The sequence below is a fragment of the Pseudorca crassidens genome, chromosome 18, assembly GCF_039906515.1.
Source record: "Pseudorca crassidens isolate mPseCra1 chromosome 18, mPseCra1.hap1, whole genome shotgun sequence".
In the NCBI taxonomy this organism is placed as follows: Eukaryota; Metazoa; Chordata; class Mammalia; order Artiodactyla; family Delphinidae; genus Pseudorca; species Pseudorca crassidens.
The window spans coordinates 9,268,336-9,291,339 of record NC_090313.1 but is presented as its reverse complement, the minus strand read 5'-3'; the positions used below and the strand labels follow the sequence as shown (position 1 = coordinate 9,291,339).

General features: G+C 42.3%; 1 protein-coding gene across 3 annotated transcripts in view; it reads left to right on the top strand.

Annotated features, from left to right (window-relative positions):
* The window catches only part of ERCC5 (ERCC excision repair 5, endonuclease), a 29,042-nt gene that overhangs the window by 1,429 nt on the left and 4,609 nt on the right, over positions 1 to 23,004 (top strand). For all 3 annotated transcript variants that reach the window (XR_010936833.1, XM_067713052.1, XM_067713053.1), the window contains exons 2-12: positions 5,980 to 6,155; positions 7,065 to 7,180; positions 7,598 to 7,684; positions 8,741 to 8,801; positions 11,136 to 11,279; positions 13,236 to 13,443; positions 13,781 to 14,896; positions 16,693 to 16,940; positions 17,297 to 17,416; positions 17,591 to 17,804; positions 19,748 to 19,892. Coding sequence is in view for 2 of the 3 variants with exons in the window: in XM_067713052.1 (XP_067569153.1) it covers positions 5,980 to 6,155; positions 7,065 to 7,180; positions 7,598 to 7,684; positions 8,741 to 8,801; positions 11,136 to 11,279; positions 13,236 to 13,443; positions 13,781 to 14,896; positions 16,693 to 16,940; positions 17,297 to 17,416; positions 17,591 to 17,804; positions 19,748 to 19,892 (2,635 nt within the window). In the remaining variant the exon portion in view is untranslated. The remainder of the gene's footprint in view (positions 1 to 5,979; positions 6,156 to 7,064; positions 7,181 to 7,597; positions 7,685 to 8,740; positions 8,802 to 11,135; positions 11,280 to 13,235; positions 13,444 to 13,780; positions 14,897 to 16,692; positions 16,941 to 17,296; positions 17,417 to 17,590; positions 17,805 to 19,747; positions 19,893 to 23,004) is intronic.

Below are 23,004 nucleotides of genomic sequence, written 5' to 3'. Positions count from 1 at the left end.
CTATGATGGACATTTTAAGGACTGTTGATTGTGTGCATGTTTGGCTGGTTTTGTTTGTGCCTTTGGAGTTTAATGTTTTTCTTCATTACCAAAACATGTGAAGCTGTTTCTGACATTTTTATCTTTTTATTCATTAAGCAGTCTTCATTTTCTTTTTCTTTTCTTTCTTTTTCTGAGTGTCTGTTGTGTTCAAGAAGCTGGTGGTACCTTACACCAGTTCCCTAAGTGGGAACCTATGAGCCTAGGATCTCCACTCGGAGTGGAGGAGACAGTCATGTAATAATTGCTGTCCCGTGGTAAATGCACTGTCAGAGGATGTGGGGATTCAGTGAAAGGAGCTGTTGACTTTCGTATAGAGACAACTTATACATAATGGAGCATTGATAATTTTTTAAATAAAGTAACATGATGATGATGATTGTGTTTTTTGCAATGTGAGTCATCTTGAAATACATCCGTAATGAATTGTGACTTAAAAGTTTTATGCCAGGTAGCTTGTGGGAAAGTTTTTATAAGGCACACGTGCTATTGCTGCCCTCTAGTGGTTTCTCAAATTACTGCTTTCTGAAGATTTTCTTCATAGAACTATCAGTATATATTGTACATGTGAATGAAAGCATTTTTCAGTGTCAGGAACCCTTAAGACTTCAGCAAAGATTTAGATCAGTTTACGTTGCAGCCCGTATGAAGAATTAATAATTTGTAAAACAATTGAGATGTGATGTGAAGTTCAGCATTCTGATTTTTTAGAAAGTTGTCCAAAATAAATGTAAAGAATTTAATTTAGATCATCTATTTTCAGATGACTCAAACTTTTTTGGGACATGAAGTCATATTCATGGGGTTATTAGGCTTTTCTGAAAGAATGAATTATTAAAAGAAGACTGTCAAAGGTACTGTAGTTATAATGGTAGCTTCATATATATGTATATATATATGCATATATACGTATATGTAAAAGGAGACTAGCTGGTTGCTGTTCTCTAATTGATTTTGCTTTGTTTCATTTACATGGGAATTCCAAGTCAAATATCTGAAATATATTCAGGTTTTTTGGTTTTATTTGTTAATAAAATTACTCATGACATACGAGTTTCATAATTTATTCTTGGATCCCTAAAATAATTTGGTCTTTTTACCATTTCTCGATGAGTGTCTTGTTTACTTATGCAATCTAAGTGTTTGTGTCAAATAATAAAGAATTAATAATTAAACTTTTGTCTCTTATGGACCTTAACATTTGTAAAATACATTTAACTTTATTAACAAAATCTTACAGTCTCTTTAGGCTTTGCATACTAATAGGGGTTAATTAAATTTTACATCGCCTAACAATAGAACTAAAGTAATTTATTTTTTGTTTCAAAATGTTACTGGTCTTTTGAGTCTCATCTGTAAAATGGTTTTTGGCTTGGCTGCACATTTAACTTTTCCAGTCCTGGGATAAATTTAATGTTGCCTTTTATAAACTTATTGAAATTAGACAAATTAAATTATGGAAATATTTTCAGCTTGCCTAATTCTGCATATTTCTTTTTTAAGAATTTCAAGCTGTGGGAATTCCCTGGCGGACTAGTGGTTAGGACTCTGCGCTTTCACTGCAGAGGGCGAGGGTTCAGTCCCTGGTCGGGGAACTAAGATCCCACACGCTGCACTGCACATCCAAAAATAAATAAAATTAAAAAAAATTTTTTAATAGTATATCTTTATTGGCGTATAATTGCTTTACATTGGTGTGTTAGTTTCTCTTGCACAACAAAGCAAATCAGCCATTTGCATACACATGTGCCCGTATCCCCTCCCTCTTGCATCTCCCTCCCACCCTCCCTATCCCACCCCTCTAGGTCATCACAAAGCACAGAGCCGATCTCCCTGTGCTGTGCTGCTGCTTCCCACCAGCCAACTGTTTTGCATTTGGTAGTGTATATGTGTCGATGCTATTCTCATTTTGCCCAAATTCGCCCTCCCACCCCATGTCTTCAAGTCCATTTTCTATGTCTACCTCTTTATTCCTGCCCTGAAACTGGATTCATCAGTACCATTTTTTTTTTTAAGATTCCATGTCAGCATACGGTATTTGTTTTTATCTTTCTGACTTACTTCACTCTGTATGACAGAGTCTGAGTCCATCCATCTCACTACAAATAAGTCTATTTCATTTCTTTTTATGGTTGAGTAATATTCCATTGTATATATGTGCCACATCTTTATCCATTCATCTGTTGATGGACACTTAGGTTGCTTCCATGTCCTGGCTATTGTAAATAGAGCTGCAATGAACATTATGGTACATGACTCTTCTTGAATTATGGTTTTCTCAGGGTATATGCCCAGTCGTGGGATTGCTGGGTCATACGGTAGTTCTATTTTTAGTTTTTAGTTTTGTTTTTTTTTTTTTGCTTTTTTGCCGTTCGTGGGCCTCTCACTGTTGTGGCCTCTCCCGTTGCAGAGCACAGGCTGCGGACACGCAGGCTCAGCAGCCATGGCTCACGGGCCCAGCCGCTCCGCGGCATGTGGGATCTTCCTGGACCGGGGCACGAACCCGTGTCCCCTGCATCGGCAGGCGGCCTCCCATCCACTGCGCCACCAGGGAAGCCCTATTTTTAGTTTTTGAAGGAACCTTCATACTGTTTTCCATAGTGGTTGTATCAATGTACATTTCCACCAACAGTGCAGGAGGGTTCCCTTTTTACCACACCCTCTCCAGCATTTATTGTTTGTAGATTTTTTGATAATGGCCATTCCGACCGGTGTCAGATGATACCTCATTGTAGTTTTGATTTTCATTTCTCTAATAATTAGTGATGTTGAGCATCTTTTCATGTGCCTCCTGGCCATCTGTAGGTCTTCCTTGATGAAATGTCCTTTGATATTGAGCTCCATGAGCTGTTTGTATATTTTGGAGATTAATCCTTTGTCTGTTGTTCCATTTGCAAATATTTTCTCCTATTCTGAGGGTTTTCTTTTTGTCTTGTTTATGGTTTCCTTTGCTGTGCAAATCTTTTAAGTCCCATTTGTTTATATTTGTTTTTATTTCCATTACTCTAGGAGGTGGGTCAAAAAAGATCTTGCTGTGGTTTATGTCAAAGAGTGTAAAAAAAAAAAAAAAGAATTTTAAGCTCAACCTGGCTGAGAATTGGCACTACCTGTGATTAATTAAAAAAAAAAAAATCCGATCTCAATCTTTATGATTTAGAATTTTAGGTGTACCTATGTTTAGCAATCTGTGTTTCAAAAGCTTCATATCTGGTTCCAAAGGACAGCAGAGTTGAGAGCTACTGATCTGAAATTATATTTTTCTCATTGATTATAACATTTAAAGGAATGGGCTAAGTAGAAACTTATTCCATCTGATACAACGGTGTAGCAACCAGAAACAAGCCAATTAGAAATATTTACCCAATAACAACACCATTGACCCAATACAGAGCTAAGCCAATGCCAGATCCTACTTCCAGGATGGATCCTTTTCTGACCACTTCTCATCATCCTCGCCACTGCGTTCTGCTTTCCCTCGGGCTGTTGTAACTAGTGTAAAGCTAGCTTCCTTATAGTTTATTCCTCACGTGTCCACTGGGGTGATCCTTCAGTCACATTCTGGAAACCTTCCAGTGACTATATACACCCATCACTTCCTCTTACTGCTCCTCTGGCCGTGCACCTGCCATGTTGTCCTTAAACGGAAGCCTGCTTCTGTCCCAGGGCGTTTGCATTTGCTGTACCTCCTGCCCCACTGTTTTCTCCCTCGTTCCTCTTCGTTCGTTCAGGCCTCCGTTACTTCTTCCGATAGGACTTCCCTAACTAAAGAGCTATTGACCACCAATCACACTTTTGTCCTTTTACTCTGCTCTATTTCTTTCTTGGCACTTACCAGCAACCTGATGTATTAGACGTCTGTACTTGATTTTCATTGTCTTCCCCATTAGAATGCAAGTTTCTCAGGGGTAGGGGCCCTATCTGTTTTGTTCATAGCTGTATTGTTCACTGTTCTATCCCTAGGATCTTGGATATACCTGGCACCTAGTAGCCCTCAAATATCATAGGAATGAATCTAGTAATAGCTTGCTCTCCACTAGTTATTTTTTATGTAATGTTTATTAAGTTAATTGTTGATGGGCCTAATTTTTTATGGTAGTAAGTAGGTAATGTACATTCATTTAAATATTTAACCGTTCATCTCATTTGAAAGCAGGTCTTTGTTGCCTCCTATGTGCTCTGAGAGGGAGAGCAGTGCCCAGCAGTGTGGTTTACACATGTCATGGAGCTCACAGTCTGGATTCCCCCTGCACTGGTTGTAAACTCCATTAGGGCAAACGCTTTGTTTTGTCCAGTACTGTATCCCCAGTGCATAGAAACATTTCTGCCATGAAATAAGCAAGGTGTTTTTGAATAGGAGTGTGTAACTGGAGGTCTTAATCTCGGCTGAGGGCGTGACCCCTAGACTGACACCTAAGGGTAGGGAATCTCTAGGCTCAGAGAGGGAGGGGCTCTTTCAGGCTGGGGAAGGAGCAAGGAGGGTCTAGACCCTGGAGGCAGGAAGGAGCTTAGTGACTTCCAGGGTTTGAGAGAAGCCCAGTGGCTCGACGTGAGCCAGGAGAGGTGAACAGAGGACAGATCATTCAGGGTTTGTAGGCCGTGGGAAGGACTTTTGGATATTATTCTAAAGGCAGTGGGAGCTTTCCACTGTAGTTTTCACTACAGGTCTGTCGGTGAAATCTAACATAACAGTTTCAAGATAGCTAAAAAGGTAGAACTGATAGGACCTGGCAATGGCTGGGTGGAGGCGTACGTGGGATGGCGCTCAGGGTTCTGGCTTGGGTGGATGGGAGTGACATCCACTGAAATGGGGACGTGAGTAGCCTGCTGAGAAGGCACGGAGTGCAGTTTTGATCATGGTAAGTTTGAAGCGGCTGAGGCATCAGGTAGAGATGTCAACGAGGCCGTCCGACCTGGGGTTGGGAGAGCGCTCTGGGGCAGACGCGCGTGTGTGGAGCTCTGTGCTCTATGGGCTGTGGTATGGGGGGCGGACGTCACCTGGGTAGCCAGTGCAGACAGGAGGAAAGGGGAGGGCCTGCGGGCCATCACTGCTGAAGTCAGCACTTTAATGGTGGGTCGGAGGAGCGGGCAGAGGGCTGTGTCCCTCTCTTATGAACAAATAGAAAACAATCTGTTAAAAAGCATTCTTTAGTAAAGTTTAAAAATATAAGAAGACTCCAAGAAGGAAAAATTAGGTAATCACAGCAGAAGACAACTACTCTTAATATTTTGATGTCTGAACTTCGAGTCTTTTTTTTAATATTTAGCATATTGCATATGTTACAAAATGGAATTATATTTTCCATACTTTTGTAACCGTTTTACTTCCTTTAATAATATTTTGTGACTCTCTGCCTCATGTGCTTCTGCGACTTCCATTTTTAAGAGACCCTTGGATTCCAGCAAATCACTATATCATAATCTAATTTAAAAAAAGACCTGTTGGAAAACTTTTATTCTTAGTATTTTCATTATTATAAACAAGCCGTCTTATAAGTAACTCTTATTGTAAGTCTATGATGATTTCTTGAGGATAAATGTCTGGAAGTGGAATTCTTACATAAAATAGAATGCAAGTTTTAAAGTTTTTTGCTATGAATTGCCAAATTGTTCTCCAAAAAAGTTGTGTTAATTTACTAAAATTCCATACAGATCATTAGTTTTTTTTTTTTTTAAAGAAGCACTTCTTTGCGATTAGACTTTTTAAAGGAGACATATGTCTATGTAAGATTTAAAAATTCAGAATGTGAATAGTGATAACAGGGCCCAAATACAGTTAACTGATTTTAGGTAGATTCCATCAGGGCTAACCATTTTTCAGTTTCAAGTAAGTTGTGATGGGTGCTCAGTTTTAATGTTTGGATGATATCAGACATTAGGAATTTGAAATTGTGAGGGTGAGGGAAGAAATTGCAAAGTGTTTTCCATTAACAATCCTTCTAGATATTAGCATTTGGTTAAACCAAGCACTTAAAGGAGTTCGGGATCGCCATGGGAACTCAATAGAAAATGCTCATCTTCTTACTTTGTTCCATCGGCTCTGCAAACTCTTATTTTTTCGAATTCGCCCTATTTTTGTGTTTGATGGGGATGCTCCACTATTGAAGAAACAGACTCTGGTAAGAGTCATCTGTTTTTTTCTTTATGCATTCTTAGAAAGAAGGAAAAGTTCACATAAAATTTACATTTTCTCCTTAGAATTTTGGAAATCAAGACTTAACTTTGACATATATCTAGTTTAATTCAACTTTTAAAAATTTATCTTGAACAAACACTTTTTCTTTTAAAAGAGGTTTGTTTCTGAAAGTATATCACAGGAGCAATAATATTTAACTTTTAATAAAACTACTAAAGTTACAGTAGAGAGTTTTCCCCTTAGAGTGTCTTAGGTGTTCTGCAGTTAAACTTACACAACGTTATATGGCGGTTTATCTCAGTTAAAAAAGAGGAAATGAAAGAATGTTTTGATATTTCTGCCTTGTAGTAAACTGTAAGCACCGAGACTATTCCATTTTTCCCTGTTTTGGACATTTCTTACAAGATATTTCTATACATTTTAGGATTTCTTATGACATAATCTTGGATGTGGAAGGACAGTTACATACCAGTAATGTATTTTTATAAAAACTAATATCGGGAATTGGTTTTGGCTTAACAGTGGCATTTTAAAGAAGAAATTAATTAATATAATAATCCCTTTAGGGAAGCATTTACTTACTTGTATATCAAGTTTTAGGCTACTTAAGGACATTAAAGGATGTTTAAAAGAAATTGAAAGTAAATTAATAGCTTCTCAAATATATTGTGTGATAGCCAGCCCATTAAGTACTCGTTAGTTGGAAACTCTGGGTGTCCTTTCCACAGCAAAAACCTGAAGGTATTCACTCATACGGTAATTAGAAGAAGATACCAAAACAACCATAGTCCGAAAACTCAGCCAAACCAAATTCTCTAGGGAAAAAACCCACAGAAGTGTTTTTGATATACTAATACCTTGAAATAAAATCCTGTATCCTTTTTTTTCACAGGCTAAAAGAAGGCAGAGAAAGGACTTGGCAACCAATGACTCCAAAAAAACTACCGAGAAGCTTTTGAAAACATTTTTGAAAAGACAAGTTATCAAAACTGCCTTAAAAAGCAAAAGGCAAGAGGGGAATTACATTAATTTTAAAGATTAATTTAAAATTTTTGCATCAGATTCTTGTGGCTGCCTTTCCCTAATGAGAGGAATAAATGGGGTGTCCATTTGACCTAGTTGAAGTTGTGAAAACTCTGTTCTGTGAGAATCAGCTGTGATCACGAGAAAGGAAAGCTGCCGCGTTGCTTTTGCACGTTTTACTCTCAGAACACTTTTCTTCACGCCGAAACCAGGTCCCCTCTTTCTGGGGGCTGCTCTCTTGTCCAGCAGCCCCGCAGCCAGGCCAGCAGGGGCCGAACCTATCGCCCCTGGGTTTCCCCTTTTCACCTCCTCGTCAGCGTTTGTGTGATCACTGGGGAGTATTATTGACTCTCAGAATACTGTTTCCTGTGATCTCTGTTGAAGTCTCTGTGTACTTTTCAGGGAGGAAGCACTTCCCAGTCTTACTCAAGTTCAAAGAGAAGATGACATCTATGTTTTGCCACCTTTACAAGAGGCAGAGAAAGATAGGTAAATGTTTTAACTACTTAAAAATGTTATTGCTGTATTCAGACAGATTTAAACCTTTCTATTTTATCTACATAATAAGGCATGTGGGAATTAATGCATCTGAAATACGCATTCTCGACACCTTTTAGAATATTTTTTAAGACCAAACTTTTTATTTACTATCTTTGTGTTTTGGTGGTTTGTGGCGGTTTTCTTTTTTCATTCTCTGGAGCCTGCGCTAGCACTGTTCATTTAGAATTTGTGGAGACGTGTATTCTGGTTTTTCTTACACTTCACTGACGCCAGCTGTCTCTACCTGCTTCTCAGCCCGGTGTTTTCTCTCTCACGCCATCACTAAAGTCCGCACACTACGTCCTCCCTGATAAATCCAGTGGCTGCTTTGCATTTCTCAGCCCGATGTCTGGGACCCTCTCTGGCCACTCTTCCTCGGGCACCCCTGTGCACTCTTCCCTCCGGCTGGATGTTAGTCCTCAGCGGCTTCTTTGGTTGACGTGCAGGTGGAGGGCCAGCTTGTCCTTCCCCCACTCCTTTCCCGGGGCTCCTGTGAGGCCACACAGCTTGTGAGTTACCGCTGCGGCCATCATCGTGTCTCGAGGTTACCGTCCTGGCTTCCACACTTCTGTCTGTGTCTCCATCTCTGATCGTACCCTTCTGAGGGAACCCCTCCCTGCCAAGCCCAGTGTCTGGCTGGTAGTGTAGAACCTGCTAAACCCAAATCTGATGTTGTCATTTCCTCGCTTAAAGCACTTCCTAGATTCTTCCTTCTCTAGGATAAAACTTCAACCCCTTAATCAGGCAGTGTAACTGCAGGAGATTTCACAAAGCTCCTGGGGTGAAGTGACCCCTAATTGCAGCTTCGGCAACCTGCTCTGCCCTGGTGATGGGAGATATTAGGTCATGTTACGATCGCTCGCTTACAGGCGTCCCCATCACACTGTGAGACTGAGGCCGTCTTACTGTTGCAGCTCCCGTAACTAGCAGCACCTTGCACTCAAGAAATATTTTTGTAAGTAGTCATTAAATCATAGATATTATAAACGTGTGTTTGACTTTCAGTTCAGAAGAGGAGGATGAAAAAGCATGGCAAGAGAGAATGAATCAAAAACAAGCACTACAGGTATTTAAATAATTTTTGAATTCAGGATTTATTCTATTTGAAATGAATAACATGCAAATGAATAATTTTAATGAGGTAGTATGGATTTATGAATGTTCTTGGTAAAAAATACAGAAACCTTCTTTACTGTATGTATATATGTGTGCATGTGAATGTACATACATATAAAATATACACAGACTCATAAACATATGTATGGAATTATGCCTATCTAGATATCCACAATAAGCCATCTTTCTTTTACAACCAACCAATAAATAAATAGAAATAACAATAAATGCTTGTATAAAAATACGGGAAGCCTATCACCCATGAATAACTTCTAGTAACATTTTGCTGTATATTAGTACCCCTCCCGCCCCCGTGTAGTTGAATACCTGTGTGTGTGTGTGTGTGTGTGTGTGTGTGTGTGTGTGTATGTGTGTGTGTGTTTGGGTATGTGTATGTGTATCAAGGGTATGTGTGTATGTATATATTTATGAAGATGTATGTTCATGCACAGGCTGTGGTTACCTATTGCTGCGTAACTTAGTGCTGTGAAAACAGTCTTTTATCATCATCATCTTCTCTGTTCTGGGGCTTGATGAGCTCAGCGAGGCAGTTCCCTCTCAGCGTCTCCCGTGTAGGTGCAGTCAGACGGTAGCTGGGGCTGGAGCCCCTCAAAGACCTCCTCCCCCGCGTGCCCGGCAACTGACGTTACCTGTAAGCCAGAACCCCCGCCTGTGGCCTCTCCGTGTGGCCTGAGCTCTGGCACAGCTTGCTGCTGTGTTCCGGGGCAGGAGCCCAAGAGGCAGTGCCAGCAGGGCCCGCGCTGCCCTTTCTGGCCAGCTGTGGGAGGTGCACAGCCTTCCTTCCATGGCGCTCTGTCCACTGGCGCTGGTTAGGGCCAGCCCCCACTTAATGGGAGGGGAACTAGGTGAGAAGAGGGTCAGAGAACCGTGCACAGGTTGCAGAGCCACCACCACGCATATTTTAATGCACAACTTGCTTACAAGTTGAGGTTGTGCTGCATATACAAGTTTTTGAAATTTTTTCCACATTTCTCAGAAGAGCGGGTAACATTTTTTGATTCCCAAGCTCACCGTTTCTTGTATGTTCATGTTATTCTGGTATGTCTGGTAGAAGACTTTTGAGCTGAAACTGCAAGATTCTTCAGCTTATGAAGGTCCTGCATTATTAATGCAGCAAGTGAGCACAGTCTTGATGAAGACCATGGACCCTGTGGGCAGAAAGACTTGCAGTTAAGTCCAGACTCTACAGCTTACTAGCTGTGCGATCTTAGACAAATCAACTTCTCCAAGGCTTTATTTCCTTTTTTTTTTAAAAAACAATAATATTGATGCTTTCCTCGTAGGGACGATGGGAGCATTCCTGAGGGAAAACATGGGAAGCTCTGAGTGAAATGACTGGCCTGTCCTAAGTGCTTGCTGGTTTATACACACACAACATGCATACATACAAGAGAGCAAATTGTATTATTTTATCTTTACTAATGGCTACGTTTTTTTTTTTGTTTGTTTTTGTGGTACGCGGGCCTCTCACTGTTGTGGCCTCTCCTGTTGCGGAGCACAGGCTCTGGACGCGCAGGCTCAGCGGCCATGGCTCACGGGCCCAGCCGCTCCGCGGCATGTGGGATACTCCCGAACTGGCGCACAAACCCGTGTCCCCTGCATCGGCAGGCGGACTCTTAACCACTGCGCCACCAGGGAAGCCCACTAATGACTACTTTTGATTTTAAGTTAAGAGCAAGACAGAACTTATCTAACTAAGGGGACTGTAAATATTGTTCAAATTCATAAGGCTTATCTCTGCCTCAGGGTCTTTGGACTTGCTGTTCCCTCAGCCTGAGATGCTCTGTCCCAGAGCAGGTTTTTGGGTGTCTTTTGTGTCCCTGCTTGCAGGTCATTATTTCTGGTGGGGTCCTCTCTATCAGATAATATTTTTTCTCTTTCTGTTCTTCTAATTAACTCTCCTATCAGATTAACCTGCATTGTTTTCTCATTGTTATCTTGTTCATTTATTTTTTTATCCTGTGTCTTCTGCTCCTAAGAGTAGGGACCTTACCTGGCATGATCTCTGTAGTTCCTTAGCACCTAGAACAGTGCCTGCCAAGTATTTTTTTTGTTTTGAATGAATGAATGAGTGAATGGATACATTCCCTAATCTGCCTATTCACTTTGATGCCTATTGCACATAATGTACAACTGTGTTTAGCCTATTGTAGAATATGCAGAACTCTGTTTATGATACAAGCACCGAAAAAAATCTGTCACGGTGAATAGAATTAAGTGTATAAAGTGTAAATTTCATGGTGTTACGTTTTACTCTTTACAGGAGGAGTTCTTTCAGAATCCTAATGCAGTAGATATTGAGTCTGAAGACTTTAGCAGCCTGCCCCCTGAAATAAAGCATGAAATCTTGACTGATATGAAAGAATTTACCAAGCGAAGAAGAACATTATTTGAAGCAATGCCAGAGGTAAACTATACAACAGCGCATTAATGCTTAGAATTAAGAATATCAGCAAAATTTTTCATTAGAAAAAGAAAATTGATAAGCATTACTTGTACAATATACGTTTACAGTAAATGGCATTTGTGTATCTCCGAGATACTATGAAACATGCATTTATAAGTTTGAACTTATAAATACTTACTCAGGGAAGCTTTTCTTGACTTTCCACCAAGACCAGGTCTTGTCTCCTGCTCTGTGTTCTCACAGCACCCTGTAGTGTCTCTTTAGATTTTTAGCACCCAAATGTGCCTACCTTGCTCACCTCTGTATTTTTAGCACTCAGCTCAGTATCTTTCACATAGTAAGTGCCTAGTGTACGCTTAGTGGTTCAATTCTTAGGTTAGTTCATAAAAGTTATTTTAACCCATAATATACATTGTAGAATATTAACATATTTTGATACCAAAAATATGAAAAAGGCAGGAGCTGTTTCTTTTCCCATCACTCCTATCTGCTTTTCCACGAAGTACGTGAACATAGGAAAATGCTAAGATGTACAGAAATGATATTCAAAGGACAGAAGTAAATTTATTTTTGTTTCAGGGGAAACATCCAGGTTCAGTCTATCCATCCTGCATTTTGTTTCTTGAGTGTAAATGGATCTCTGGCTGGTCTTTGAGGAGATAGAATTTGGATTATGTAAACAACAGTGGGAAGGATGGGAGAAAGAGGCAGTCCTGATGATTTGCTCCATTTTTTCTCTTTCTGCCACCACAGAGCCTCTGGGATGGGTAGGCCAGGGTAGGATGGTGCACAGCTCGTTGGATCCGTCCTTCTGGTAGCTAAGGGAAGTTCTAAGTCATACAGACTGGACCTTTGCATTGTCTGAACATTGGGCAAATGCAAAATTGATAATAGTAGTATTGGTAAGTAATAAGAGTAATAATCTTAATAGTAATAGGAGCAATTTAGTATAAGGCTTGGCAACCTGCTTTTTTGTTTTTTTTTAAATAAATTTATTATTTTATTTATTTGTTTTTGGCTGCGCTGGGTCTTCGTTGCTGCATGCGAGCTTTCTCTAGTTGCGGCGAGCAGGGGCTACTCTTCGTTGTGGTGCGCACACTTCTCATTGCGGTGGCTTCTCTTGTTGTGGAACACGGGCTCTAGGCACGCGGGCTTCAGTAGTTGTGGCACGTGGGCTTAGTAGTTGTGGCTCACGGGCTCTAGAGCACAGGCTCAGTAGTTGTGGCGCACAGGCTTAGTTGCTCCGCGGCATGTGGGATCTTCCCAGACCAGGGCTCAAACCTGTGTCCCCTGAACTGGCAGGCGGATTCTTAACCACTGTGCCACCAGGGAAGCTCTGGTAGCTTGCTTTTGACCCCAGATCTACCACTTACTAGCCATGCGGCTCTAGAGAGGTTACTCAAGCTGTTTAAGTCTCAGTTTCTTCATTTGTGGAATGGAGATAATGACGTCTGCCTCATCGGTGGTTGAGAATAAAATGGTATGATATATTTAAAAACACTTAGAAGAATGTCTTACTCAGGAAGTGCTTTATAAATGTTAAGTATTACTAATAACTGTGATTGCAATGATTTATTGTGTGTCTTTTATGGACCAGGAACTGTGCTGGGCACTTTACTTGCATTCTAAAAGATTGTCCATTAAGCCAGAATCAACATGTCACAGTGCCTGGCATGCATCACATGCTCAATAAATGTTTTTTGAGTAAATGATGGAATCATAAACAGTATGCATGATTTCCTTTCTTTTGCCCAGTTCTTTTTGTTTGAAAGATTATCCTTTAACAAAGCAATTATAGCATTTTCCTACTATTCAAATTTTACTTTTTTAGTATGAAAGTACCACCAATGGAAAAAATCACTTGTTCTTTATCCCCTTTGGGGGAAAAGGATGGAAATATGAGAATACTATCTGTATTTAATATAAGATAAATTTTGTTTATTTATTTTGCCTTAGGAGTCCAATGACTTTTCACAGTACCAGCTCAAAGGCTTGCTTAAAAAAAACTATCTAAACCAACACATAGAAAATGTCCAAAAGGAAATGAATCAACAACATTCAGGACAAATCCAAAGGCAATATGAAGATGAAGGAGGCTTTTTGAAGGAGGTAGAGTCAAGGAGGGTGGTCTCTGAAGATACTTCACATTACATCTTGATTAAAGGTACAGGTACCATCACTTATTTGACGGTTAAAAACCAAAAATATGTCATGTCTCTGAATTCTATAAGCTACCACCCCCAGATAATGTGAATGAAGTCCTACTTAATTTATTGACTATAATTATTATTAATGCAATAATAAATGTATGTAGATTTTAATGTATTAAGTAGTATCATACCAACCCACTTTAAAATTAACTAACAAATTAACTCTTAGTTGCTGATTAAATGAGAATTTATAAATTCATTTATGAGAACCGGTATGCTCTTATTCATCTAACTAGAAGCATGTTGTCACACTGTAAAGCTACATAGTGAGAATATTTAATTTTTCTCAAGGTATTCAAGCTAAGAAAGTTGCAGAAGTGGATTCAGAGTCTCTTCCTTCATGCAGTGAAATGCACAGCAGGTCTTCTGACATGAAGTCATCTCCGTGTGAAAAGCTGGAGCCAAAGGAAGAGCCTGACGCCTCCCCTCCTTCCCCGAGAACCTTACTGGCCCTGCAGGCGGCCCTGCTGGGCGGCAGCTCAGAAGATGAGCTGGAGAGTGAGACCCGCAGGCTGTGCCATGTGACGCACGCGCCCGCCACCGCACGTGCAGGTTCTGTGTCGCCACTGACTCTCTTGGCCATGCAGAGAGCTCTCGATGACGATGATGAAGACGTGAAAGTGCGTGCCAGGAGCGACGTGCAGACAGGAGGGGCAGGCGCGAGAAAACCGAAACCGCTCCAGAGCAGTTCTGACGAGGAGACTGAGGAAGGACCTAAAATGAGAGATGGTGAAGGAGTGCCGTTGGCAGCAGCGTCTCACGCAGCCAGTATGAACCTCGCAGAGGAGCCTGTAACCAGCGCGGATGCCGACAAAGAGCGGACAGAATCGGCTCACCTACTGAGGACTGTCTTTTGTCAAGGCAGCGACTCTGGCGTTCCAAAAGAGCAGATGTCGTTTATTCCCCCGGTGAAGGAAGCCTTTCAGACAAACGATGAGACTGCACTTAAGGATGGAAAAGATCCAGTTCCTTTGGAAAACATTGTGGTGCTACCCAGGGATGCACCTGGGCTCCAGAGAGGACCAGAGTGGACACCGACACCTCCGACAAGTCCGAGTTCCGTATCAAGGAGTGGAACCAAAGTGCTTGAGCTACAGCAAGGTCTTCTTCCACCAGAGAGTAAATATGACACCTCTGTCCTTTCAAGTCATGATGCAACAGAATCTGAAAAAAACCCTGCTCCTGAAGGCACCGTCAGTTTGCAAGAATCGAGTGATACGCTAAGTGTCCCTTTAGAGACAATAAGTGACTTAGGAAATGTGGCATCTGTTAATGCCAAAGAGCATGAGAATTTCTTGAAAACCATCCAAGAACATGAGACCATTGAATCTGCAGGCCAGGGTTTAATTTCAGTTCCAGCATCCATGGAACCGAAGGAAACAGGCTCTGAAGAAAGTGAATCTGATGGTAAGTGCTTGTGCTCATTTAGAGATAAAGAAAAGTAGGATCTCGCATCTGCAGGAACCGAGAGATGCTTTAGTGTAGTCCAGATCCACATTGTTCAGGTGGTGAACTAGAGGCCCAGAAAGGACAAGTGACTTTGCCAAGGACACACAGCTAGTAATGGAATCTTGACCTTTGCTGTTTGGCTGCTCTTTTCATTTTTGTTTTTAAAGAGAGGGAGTGCCCTAGTTGGAGAAGGTAAAGGTGAGTTTCCCTTTAATTTTTTAACTTTCTATTTTGAAATAATTACAAATTTTAAAAAGTTGAAAAAGTATCTTAAAGCATTCTATTTCCCTCACCTAGGACCTCAGTGGCTGGCATTTTACCACATTGGCTTTATCATATCTCTCTCTGTCTCTCTCGCTCTGTATGTGTACACATATATATTATATGTCTATATCTGTGTACGCTTATGTACAGTCAATCCTCATTTTTCACAGATTTCAAATCTGTAAAATTGCCTACTCACTAAAATTTATATCTAACCCCAGAATCAGTCCTCACGGTAGTGTCTTTGTGGTCGTTTGTGGACATGTGTAGAACGGCCAGAAACTTGAGTTGCCACGCCGTTCCCAGGTGAGGTTGAGCCAGGGGGACACTTGGCCTTCTTGGTTCAGCTCCCCTGCAGAGGTGACCAGAGGGTGGAGACGGGAGAGAGCAGTGCAGTGTAGACCAAGCAGCTCTGGCTCTGGGGCCATTGGATGGGGTTTGAATCCCAACCCTGCCTGGCACCTGTTCGTGGGGCTGTGTATACACCCATGAGCTCACGCTCGTATCTGCAGTTCTTCTCCAGCATCCCAGATCTCATTCTACACTCTGCCTTCTTTATAATTTCCCTGTCTAACAGTGAGGGACCTTCTGTTATCTTCAGTGTATTTGCTTACTTGCTCATTCTCTGTTTGTAACCAGCTCCCGATATCACTGGCCTCCTCCTTGGTCCTGGCTGTCCCCTTGGTCCCAGCCCCTCCGTCCTGAGTATGTCCTCAGATCCAGACTCCTCCCCCTGAAGTGAAGGAAGGGAATCAATAAATGCTTTTCAAAGAGAAGAAAGGACATCAAGAGAGGAAGGAAGGAGGTGGGAGAGGAAGAGCTGTTTCTTCCGTGTCCTTATCCAGGGTTCTCTCTTCTGCGTCACAGTGTTATTCTTTGCTGTGTTCATAGTGAAATAGCATACAAACATTTTTTTAAAACTCCATGATTGTGTACATACCTTGGTAGTTCTTAGTTAACTTAGAGGACATTTTTTTTTTTTTTTTTGCTGTACACGGGCCTCTCACTGTTGTGGCCTCTCCCGTTGTGGAGCACAGACTCCGGATGTGCAGGTACAGCGGCCATGGCTCACGGGCCCAGCCGCTCCGCAGCATGTGGGATCCTCCCAGACCAGGGCACGAACCCGTGGGACCAGGGACCAGGGACCAGGGGACCCTGCATCGGCAGGCGGACTTTCAACCACTGTACCACCAGGGAAGCCCTAGAGGACGTTTTTTTATAAGCAAATATGCAAATGTTTGAGAGCATGGTTCCTAATTTCAAAGACAGTGGCAGTGTATCTAATTGAAAAGGCTTATTTTGAAGTTACAGGCACTTATTAATAAATTTATTTAATAACAATATACTACTATTACATGTTTTCTAAGACATTTAAATCTCTTCTTTTTAGGGTAAAACATTTTTCAGGATACTTTGGAAAGCTCTTGATGATTTCAGGGTAATTTAAATGTTTTAGTTATAGACAAAACGATCTTATTATTTTGGTACAGGAAGTTTCATTGAAGTGCAGAGTATAAATAGCAGCGATGAACTTCAAGCTGAGTTATACGAAGCTTCCAGACCTCCCTCTGAACAAGGTGAAGAGGAACCAGTAGGAACTGAGACGCAAGAAGCCACAGGTGACCCCCAGGGCCTCCCGAGAGACAACTCTGAGAGGGAGGCCGTGGGCACTGAGCCACCTGAAGAAACTGAAAAAGATGCAGATGATTTGCTCAACGAATGGCAAGATGTTGACCTGGTAATAACGTGACATCATGTTTTTACTCATTGCTGAGGAAGCCAAGTTAAGTAGCTTCTGAGTTTTTAAGGAGCTGATGGAGGAAGACATAATAGCTCTTTGCACCCATTTTCTTACTCCTGCTGACATGGCTCCTTTCTTGTGGAGGTTCCTGGCCGGGATAGTGTCCACTTCCCGTGTGGGTTAGTGAGGGAACTCTAAAGCTATTACAAACTCGCTCAGAAATCCAAGTGGAAACCTGCATAAGGAGAAAAAGCTTATTGGTAACTTCAGTCAGACTAAGTACAAGCTTTTTATTACCAATGAACTTAATTGGGTTATTAATATAATTACCCACAGGCGAAATTATCTTATAGGAGGAGCTGGAGACGCTGGAGAGCAACCTTTTAACACAGCAGGAGTCACTGAAAGCTCAAAAACAGCAGCAAGAACGGGTCGCGGCTACTGTGACAGGACAGATGTTCCAGGAAAGCCAGGTAGGTGGACAGTTTGGGTGTCCTCGAACAATACCTACCTACCGATGTCTTTCCTTAATCAGACTCCCCGAGGGCACATGCATTAAGTTACCTGTTGAAGCACTGCTCCCACTTCCGGGTGGAGGCCAGGTCCTGCATTTCAGCAGGGGTCATCGTGTGTCTGTACCTCTTCAGGAACTTCTTCGCCTGTTCGGCATCCCCTACGTTGAGGCTCCCATGGAAGCAGAAGCTCAGTGCGCCATCCTGGATCTGACTGATCAAACTTCTGGAACGATCACTGATGACAGCGACATTTGGCTGTTCGGAGCACGGCACGTCTATAAAAACTTTTTTAATAAAAACAAGTTTGTAGAATATTACCAGTATGTGGACTTTCACAACCAATTAGGTAAGACTTCAGAGTACGATTGCTTTCTGAAATTTACCTTCAGAATTTTGTAGTATGAATTCTTTCTTTCCAAGGAGCTAATTTGGTGCATTAATGGAAATGGTAGATCTGTACAAGTTTTCATGTAAACGATCTTTTGTTTCTGTAGCACAATACGATTTTTAATTTGGAACTAAGAAATTAAAACCCTAGTAATGTTCAGACATTTTCTGCAGTTTTAATCATCAGGCCTGGTTACGCTCTGACTGGTTACCTGAGCTCTCCAGAGTAAACCACAGGTGGTAGAGTGGGGAGACAGGTGGGGGTCACTCCTGCTGGAATCATGAGGCTCATGGTCCTTGTTGTTTCTGGCAGTGATCCTTCATCCTCCCGTTGATTCAGCAAATACACACTGAGCGATTCCTATATGCCAGTTGTTGTTCTTGGCAATGGGAAGTGGGGAAACAGCAGAGAATAAAACAGTCTAGCAGGAGAAACAGATGGTAAAAAAAATACATAAATCGTAATTTGACAGTGGTATGAGCCATATAGAAAAACAGAGCAGTAAAAGAGGCGAGAGTGACCTGCAGTCGCAAGAAGTGCATGTCCTTTGTGGTCAGAAAAGGCTTTACTAATAGGCACCTTTTGGGCTGGAGCCTAAAGTAGAGAGGAAGCTCGTGCTATGGATACTGTGGGGATGAGCATGTCAGACAAAGGGACTGGCATGTGCAAAGGCCCTGAGACAGAAGCCTGCTTGGTGTGTTCTAGGGAAGCATGGAGATAGTTACGGGCTGAATTGTATCTCCTGCAAATTCATGTATTGTAGTCCTAAACTCTGGTACCGCAGAGTATGACTGTGTTTGAAGATAGGTTCTTTAAAGAGGTGACTAAGGTCAAATGAGGTCATTAGGGTGGACCCTAATCCAGTCCGACTGGTGTCCTTGTAAGAAGGAGAGATTAGGACACAGAGGGAAGACCACGTGCAGACACGTGGAGAGCCGGCCATCTGCCAGCCAAGGAGAGAGGCTCAGAAGGGACCAACCGTGCCAACACCGTGAGGTCAGGCTTCTAGTCCCCAGAACTGTGAGGAAATGAATCCTTTGTGTAAGGCCCTCAGTCTGAGCACTTCGTTATGGCAGGCCCGGGAAACGACTTCAGGGGCCAGTGTGAGAGAATGAGGAGAAGGATGGCAAGAGGTGAGGTCAGAGAGGAAGGAGGAGAGTCCAGAGTGTGGTGGAGAGGCTCTGCAGGTAGACTGGGCTGGGACGTGAGAGAAGGAGAAGTCAGGAATAACACCCCCCATCCCCCGCAGCAGCGCACGGAGTGGACTGGCCTTGGTGAGATGGCGGAACGGGGAAGGAGCAGGTGCGGGTGTTGCGGGAGTGAAGACCCAGGTCTGGATGTGTTGTCTCTGAGGTGCCGCTTAGACATCTCCACGGAGACGTTAAGGTGCCAGTTGAGTGTGCGTGACTGTCTTTCAGAGGAGAGGTCCCGGTGAGAGCGCCGAATTTGGGGGTCAGAGGTTATATGGCATTTAAAACTGCAAGGATGTGTGAAACTTGAAAAATCGAAGCACAATGCCATTTAAAAAAAGGAATCTAGGGCTTCCCTGGTGGCGCAGTGGTTGGGAGTCTGCCTGCCGATGCAGGGGACACGGGTTCGTGCCCCAGTCCAGGAAGATCCCACATGCCGCGGAGCGGCTGGGCCCGTGAGCCATGGCCATTAAGCCTGCACGTCCGGAGCCTGTACTCCACAACGGGAGAGGCCACAACAGTGAGAGGCCCGTGTACCGCAAAAAAAAAAAAAGGAATCTATTTCAAATAGCAAAAGAGAGATACCTTTGGATATTGGATAAGGATATATACATGTATATTATCTATATAATGAAGTGTTTATAAATGTTATGTAATAAATGTTTATAAAATAAAAAGTGGAAAAGTATATAACTACTTTTACTCTTATAGGATTGGACCGGAACAAATTAATAAATTTGGCCTATTTGCTTGGAAGTGATTATACGGAAGGAATACCAACTGTAGGTTGTGTTACAGCCATGGAAATTCTCAATGAATTCCCTGGACATGGCCTGGAACCTCTCCTAAGATTCTCGTAAGTCCTTTCTTAATTTCTTTAATTCAAGTGTTTATATATAAATACCCAAATTAAACAGAACTATTCCTTACATCGTGAACTGTCACAAATCATTGTCCCCTGAGAAAACAGGAGGAGGTAATGGTTGGGGTTACTAAAGTTTGTTTTCCCTTTTCTAGAGTTTGATGAAATCATAGGCAATTATTTTTAGAGGTGCCACGCTTATCCGAGTTTGAGGATACATAGCCAGTCCAGTGGGAATTCCTGGGAGTGTAGAGGTTACCGTTTCATTCATTCAAATATTTCCTGAGCAGCTACTATGTGCTAGACAGTGTGCTAGGCTGGAATAGGGGAGGTGACTGAGCCCCAGGCTGTGTCCTCAAGGAGCTGCCACACCCTGGGGGCGAGGGAGAAGCATCCACATGCTTGTACTTCTGTGTGCCAAGTGTTCTGAGGGAGGTCGGCCAGACAGGGGCATGGAGCTATATGCCAGGAACGTTTTCTCTCTGCGTGTAGACTGATGTATTCAGTGGTGGCGTCTCCTTCTGTCCGGAACCCAGAGTCGTGCTGTACTTGGGGTACACTCTTTGTTTTTGGAGATTCTGAGATGGCGCTAGTTACGAGGTTGTCTGTGAAAGTAGTTCTTTCTTAAGGTTGCTCCTTGGTGGCATTTTTCAAAAAAATATATATAATTCGCACAGCATAAATTTTACTCTTTTAAAGTACAATTCAGTGGTTTTTCGTCTAGTCACAGGTTGTGATGGCATCTTTTAAAATCATCAGTTTGACATGGGATACTATTTGGCAGTAGCTGATTTAATGATTCTTTAGTGTTCTCTCCAGTCGTAGCTCCTGGTTTGAAAAATTTCGGGATGTTCTGGTCTGAAGATTCGGTGATTGGAATTAAATACAAAGTTGTTTGAATGATTGCTGTCCTCCAGCCTTAGCACACATAGTGTTGTATTTTATTTTTTGTTTTCGTCATCTCTTCATAATTTTCTTATTGTTGAGGAAATGTATATACTGGAGGTACGTTGTTAGGTTGCTTGTAAGTCATGGTATGTAAATAACTTGCAAAAGTACAAGTAACTTTTATACAAATAACAAACACACATTAGAAAAATGACAAAATATGAATTATAAAGATTACAGATAACATTTTGGTTTATACAGTGTTAGTCTTTTCTATGCACAATATACACATGCATTTTATATATAATCACATACACGCACAAGTATACTCATATAAGTCTGTTATTATTTTTTTTTTTTTACAAGCATGGGACAATGCTGTATACTTTTTATGTTGCCTGCAACTCATTTGATGATAGAACAGGGCATATTATCAACGACGTATAGATTTACATTGCTGTTTTTAATGACTCCATAGGAGTCTTTTGATGTATCATGAATAACTAATTTAATCAAATGCCTGTTGTTATTTCTGTTTTTTTTTAAAGTCTAAACAAGTACTGCCTTGAGTGACTTTATATACATGTCTTTGAGTTCTTATCTGATTATTATTTTAGGATAAGTGAAAATGGTATCTAACTTTTAGACTTGGTGTCCTGGTTATTGGTGAGAGTAATTTTTTTTCATGTTTGTTGACAGTTTGCCATGCTGATCTAGTGAATGCCTGTTTATGCCGTTTTTGTTCTCTCAACAGTTTTTGCTCGTTTGTTGCTGTTTGAATGGTTATGTTTTTAGTCAGCTCTAGCAATTTCTGCCTTGGTCTTTTAGCTCCCTGATGGCAGATAGGAGCTGCCCCTGCCTGGCTGGCTCTGCAGGGCTAGGATGGGTGCAGTTACAGGGCGCGGAGACAGTGGAAGAGCAGTAAGACTGGGAGTGTCTGTCACCTTGCTTTCTTCTCTGCTCTCCCTTTTCCTAACCAGACCCTGGCCGGCCGGCCCCCCTTTAAAGCAGAGCAGCTCTGAGTCTGCAGGCTGAGTTCAGCCCAGCTGTGTTTGCTTTGGCCTACACAGTATGTTCTTTAATTTTGAGTGGGCTACCAACCTTTAAATTGGGGGAGATTTCACAGAAAATTTTGGATTTTCCTGGGGGGAAATGACATCTGAAAATACTGAGCCCCAATTCCCAAATAGCCCAGAAACAGAGGACAGCAATTCCACCCCACTGGCTTGGTCAGGGCACAAACCCTTCCACTTTATCACAGTCGCTGCTGCCCCGTCTTGTGTCCCCCGAGCTCAGCTGATGGGCAGATGCCGTCTTCCACCCTCAAGTGCCTGGCCCTCTTGCTTGAAGGAGGGGTGGTCCTTTTGATTTGATGAGCTTACAGTGTGTTGTGCTGGCAATCATGAGTACTATTTCAAAGGTGAAGATTCACAAGAGAGTAGGGGAGAATTGTAGGTGTTCTCCCAGCGCCCTCTTGAACAGTATTTTAAAACTGGTGAAGATAGATCCTTTTCTCCTTTCTGCATTTTGATCCTGCACGAAGACTGAAGTTAGAACACCAGATGGCACTCCTGCCTTGGTGAGGTGTGGCACTGGTGGAGACCACGCCTGTGAGTCAGGTCCTGAGACCAATGAGTACGTGAAGCAGTGGATGTAGGGTTTTTTAGGTTCTGTTAGTGCGTAGATGGGAGAGGGTTATATTTATGTTTTTAACTTTTATGCCATTTATTTATCCTAATTGTGTAAATTTTTCTGGTTGTCCGTTGCCACATTACAAACTACCATAAACCTCAGTGACTTCCAACAGCAACAGTCAGAGATTTTGCTCGTGAATCCGCAGTTCAATCAGGCTGCTCAGGGTGGGGCTGCCTCGCCTGGTGCCAGGTGTGTCGGGGGCGTCTCAGCTGGGCTAGAGGGGCCCCGTGAGGTGTCTCGCTCATGGCTGGTGAGAGGTGCTGTCGGCCAGCACGTGGCCCGGGGCGCCTGGACCCTCTCCATCTGGGCCTCCTCACGAGCTGGAGCTTCCTCACAGCATGTTGGCTGCTTGCAAGGCGAATATTCTAAGAGACAGGAAGTGGAAGCTGCAGTCTTTAAAGGCCTGGCACAATGTCCCTGCCTCAGCCACGGAGCCTGCCCGACTCAAGGGTAAGGGACATGGACCCCAACACTTCTTGTTGGGAGGAGGGTCTAAGAATGGGCTTTAACCCACCATAGTGAT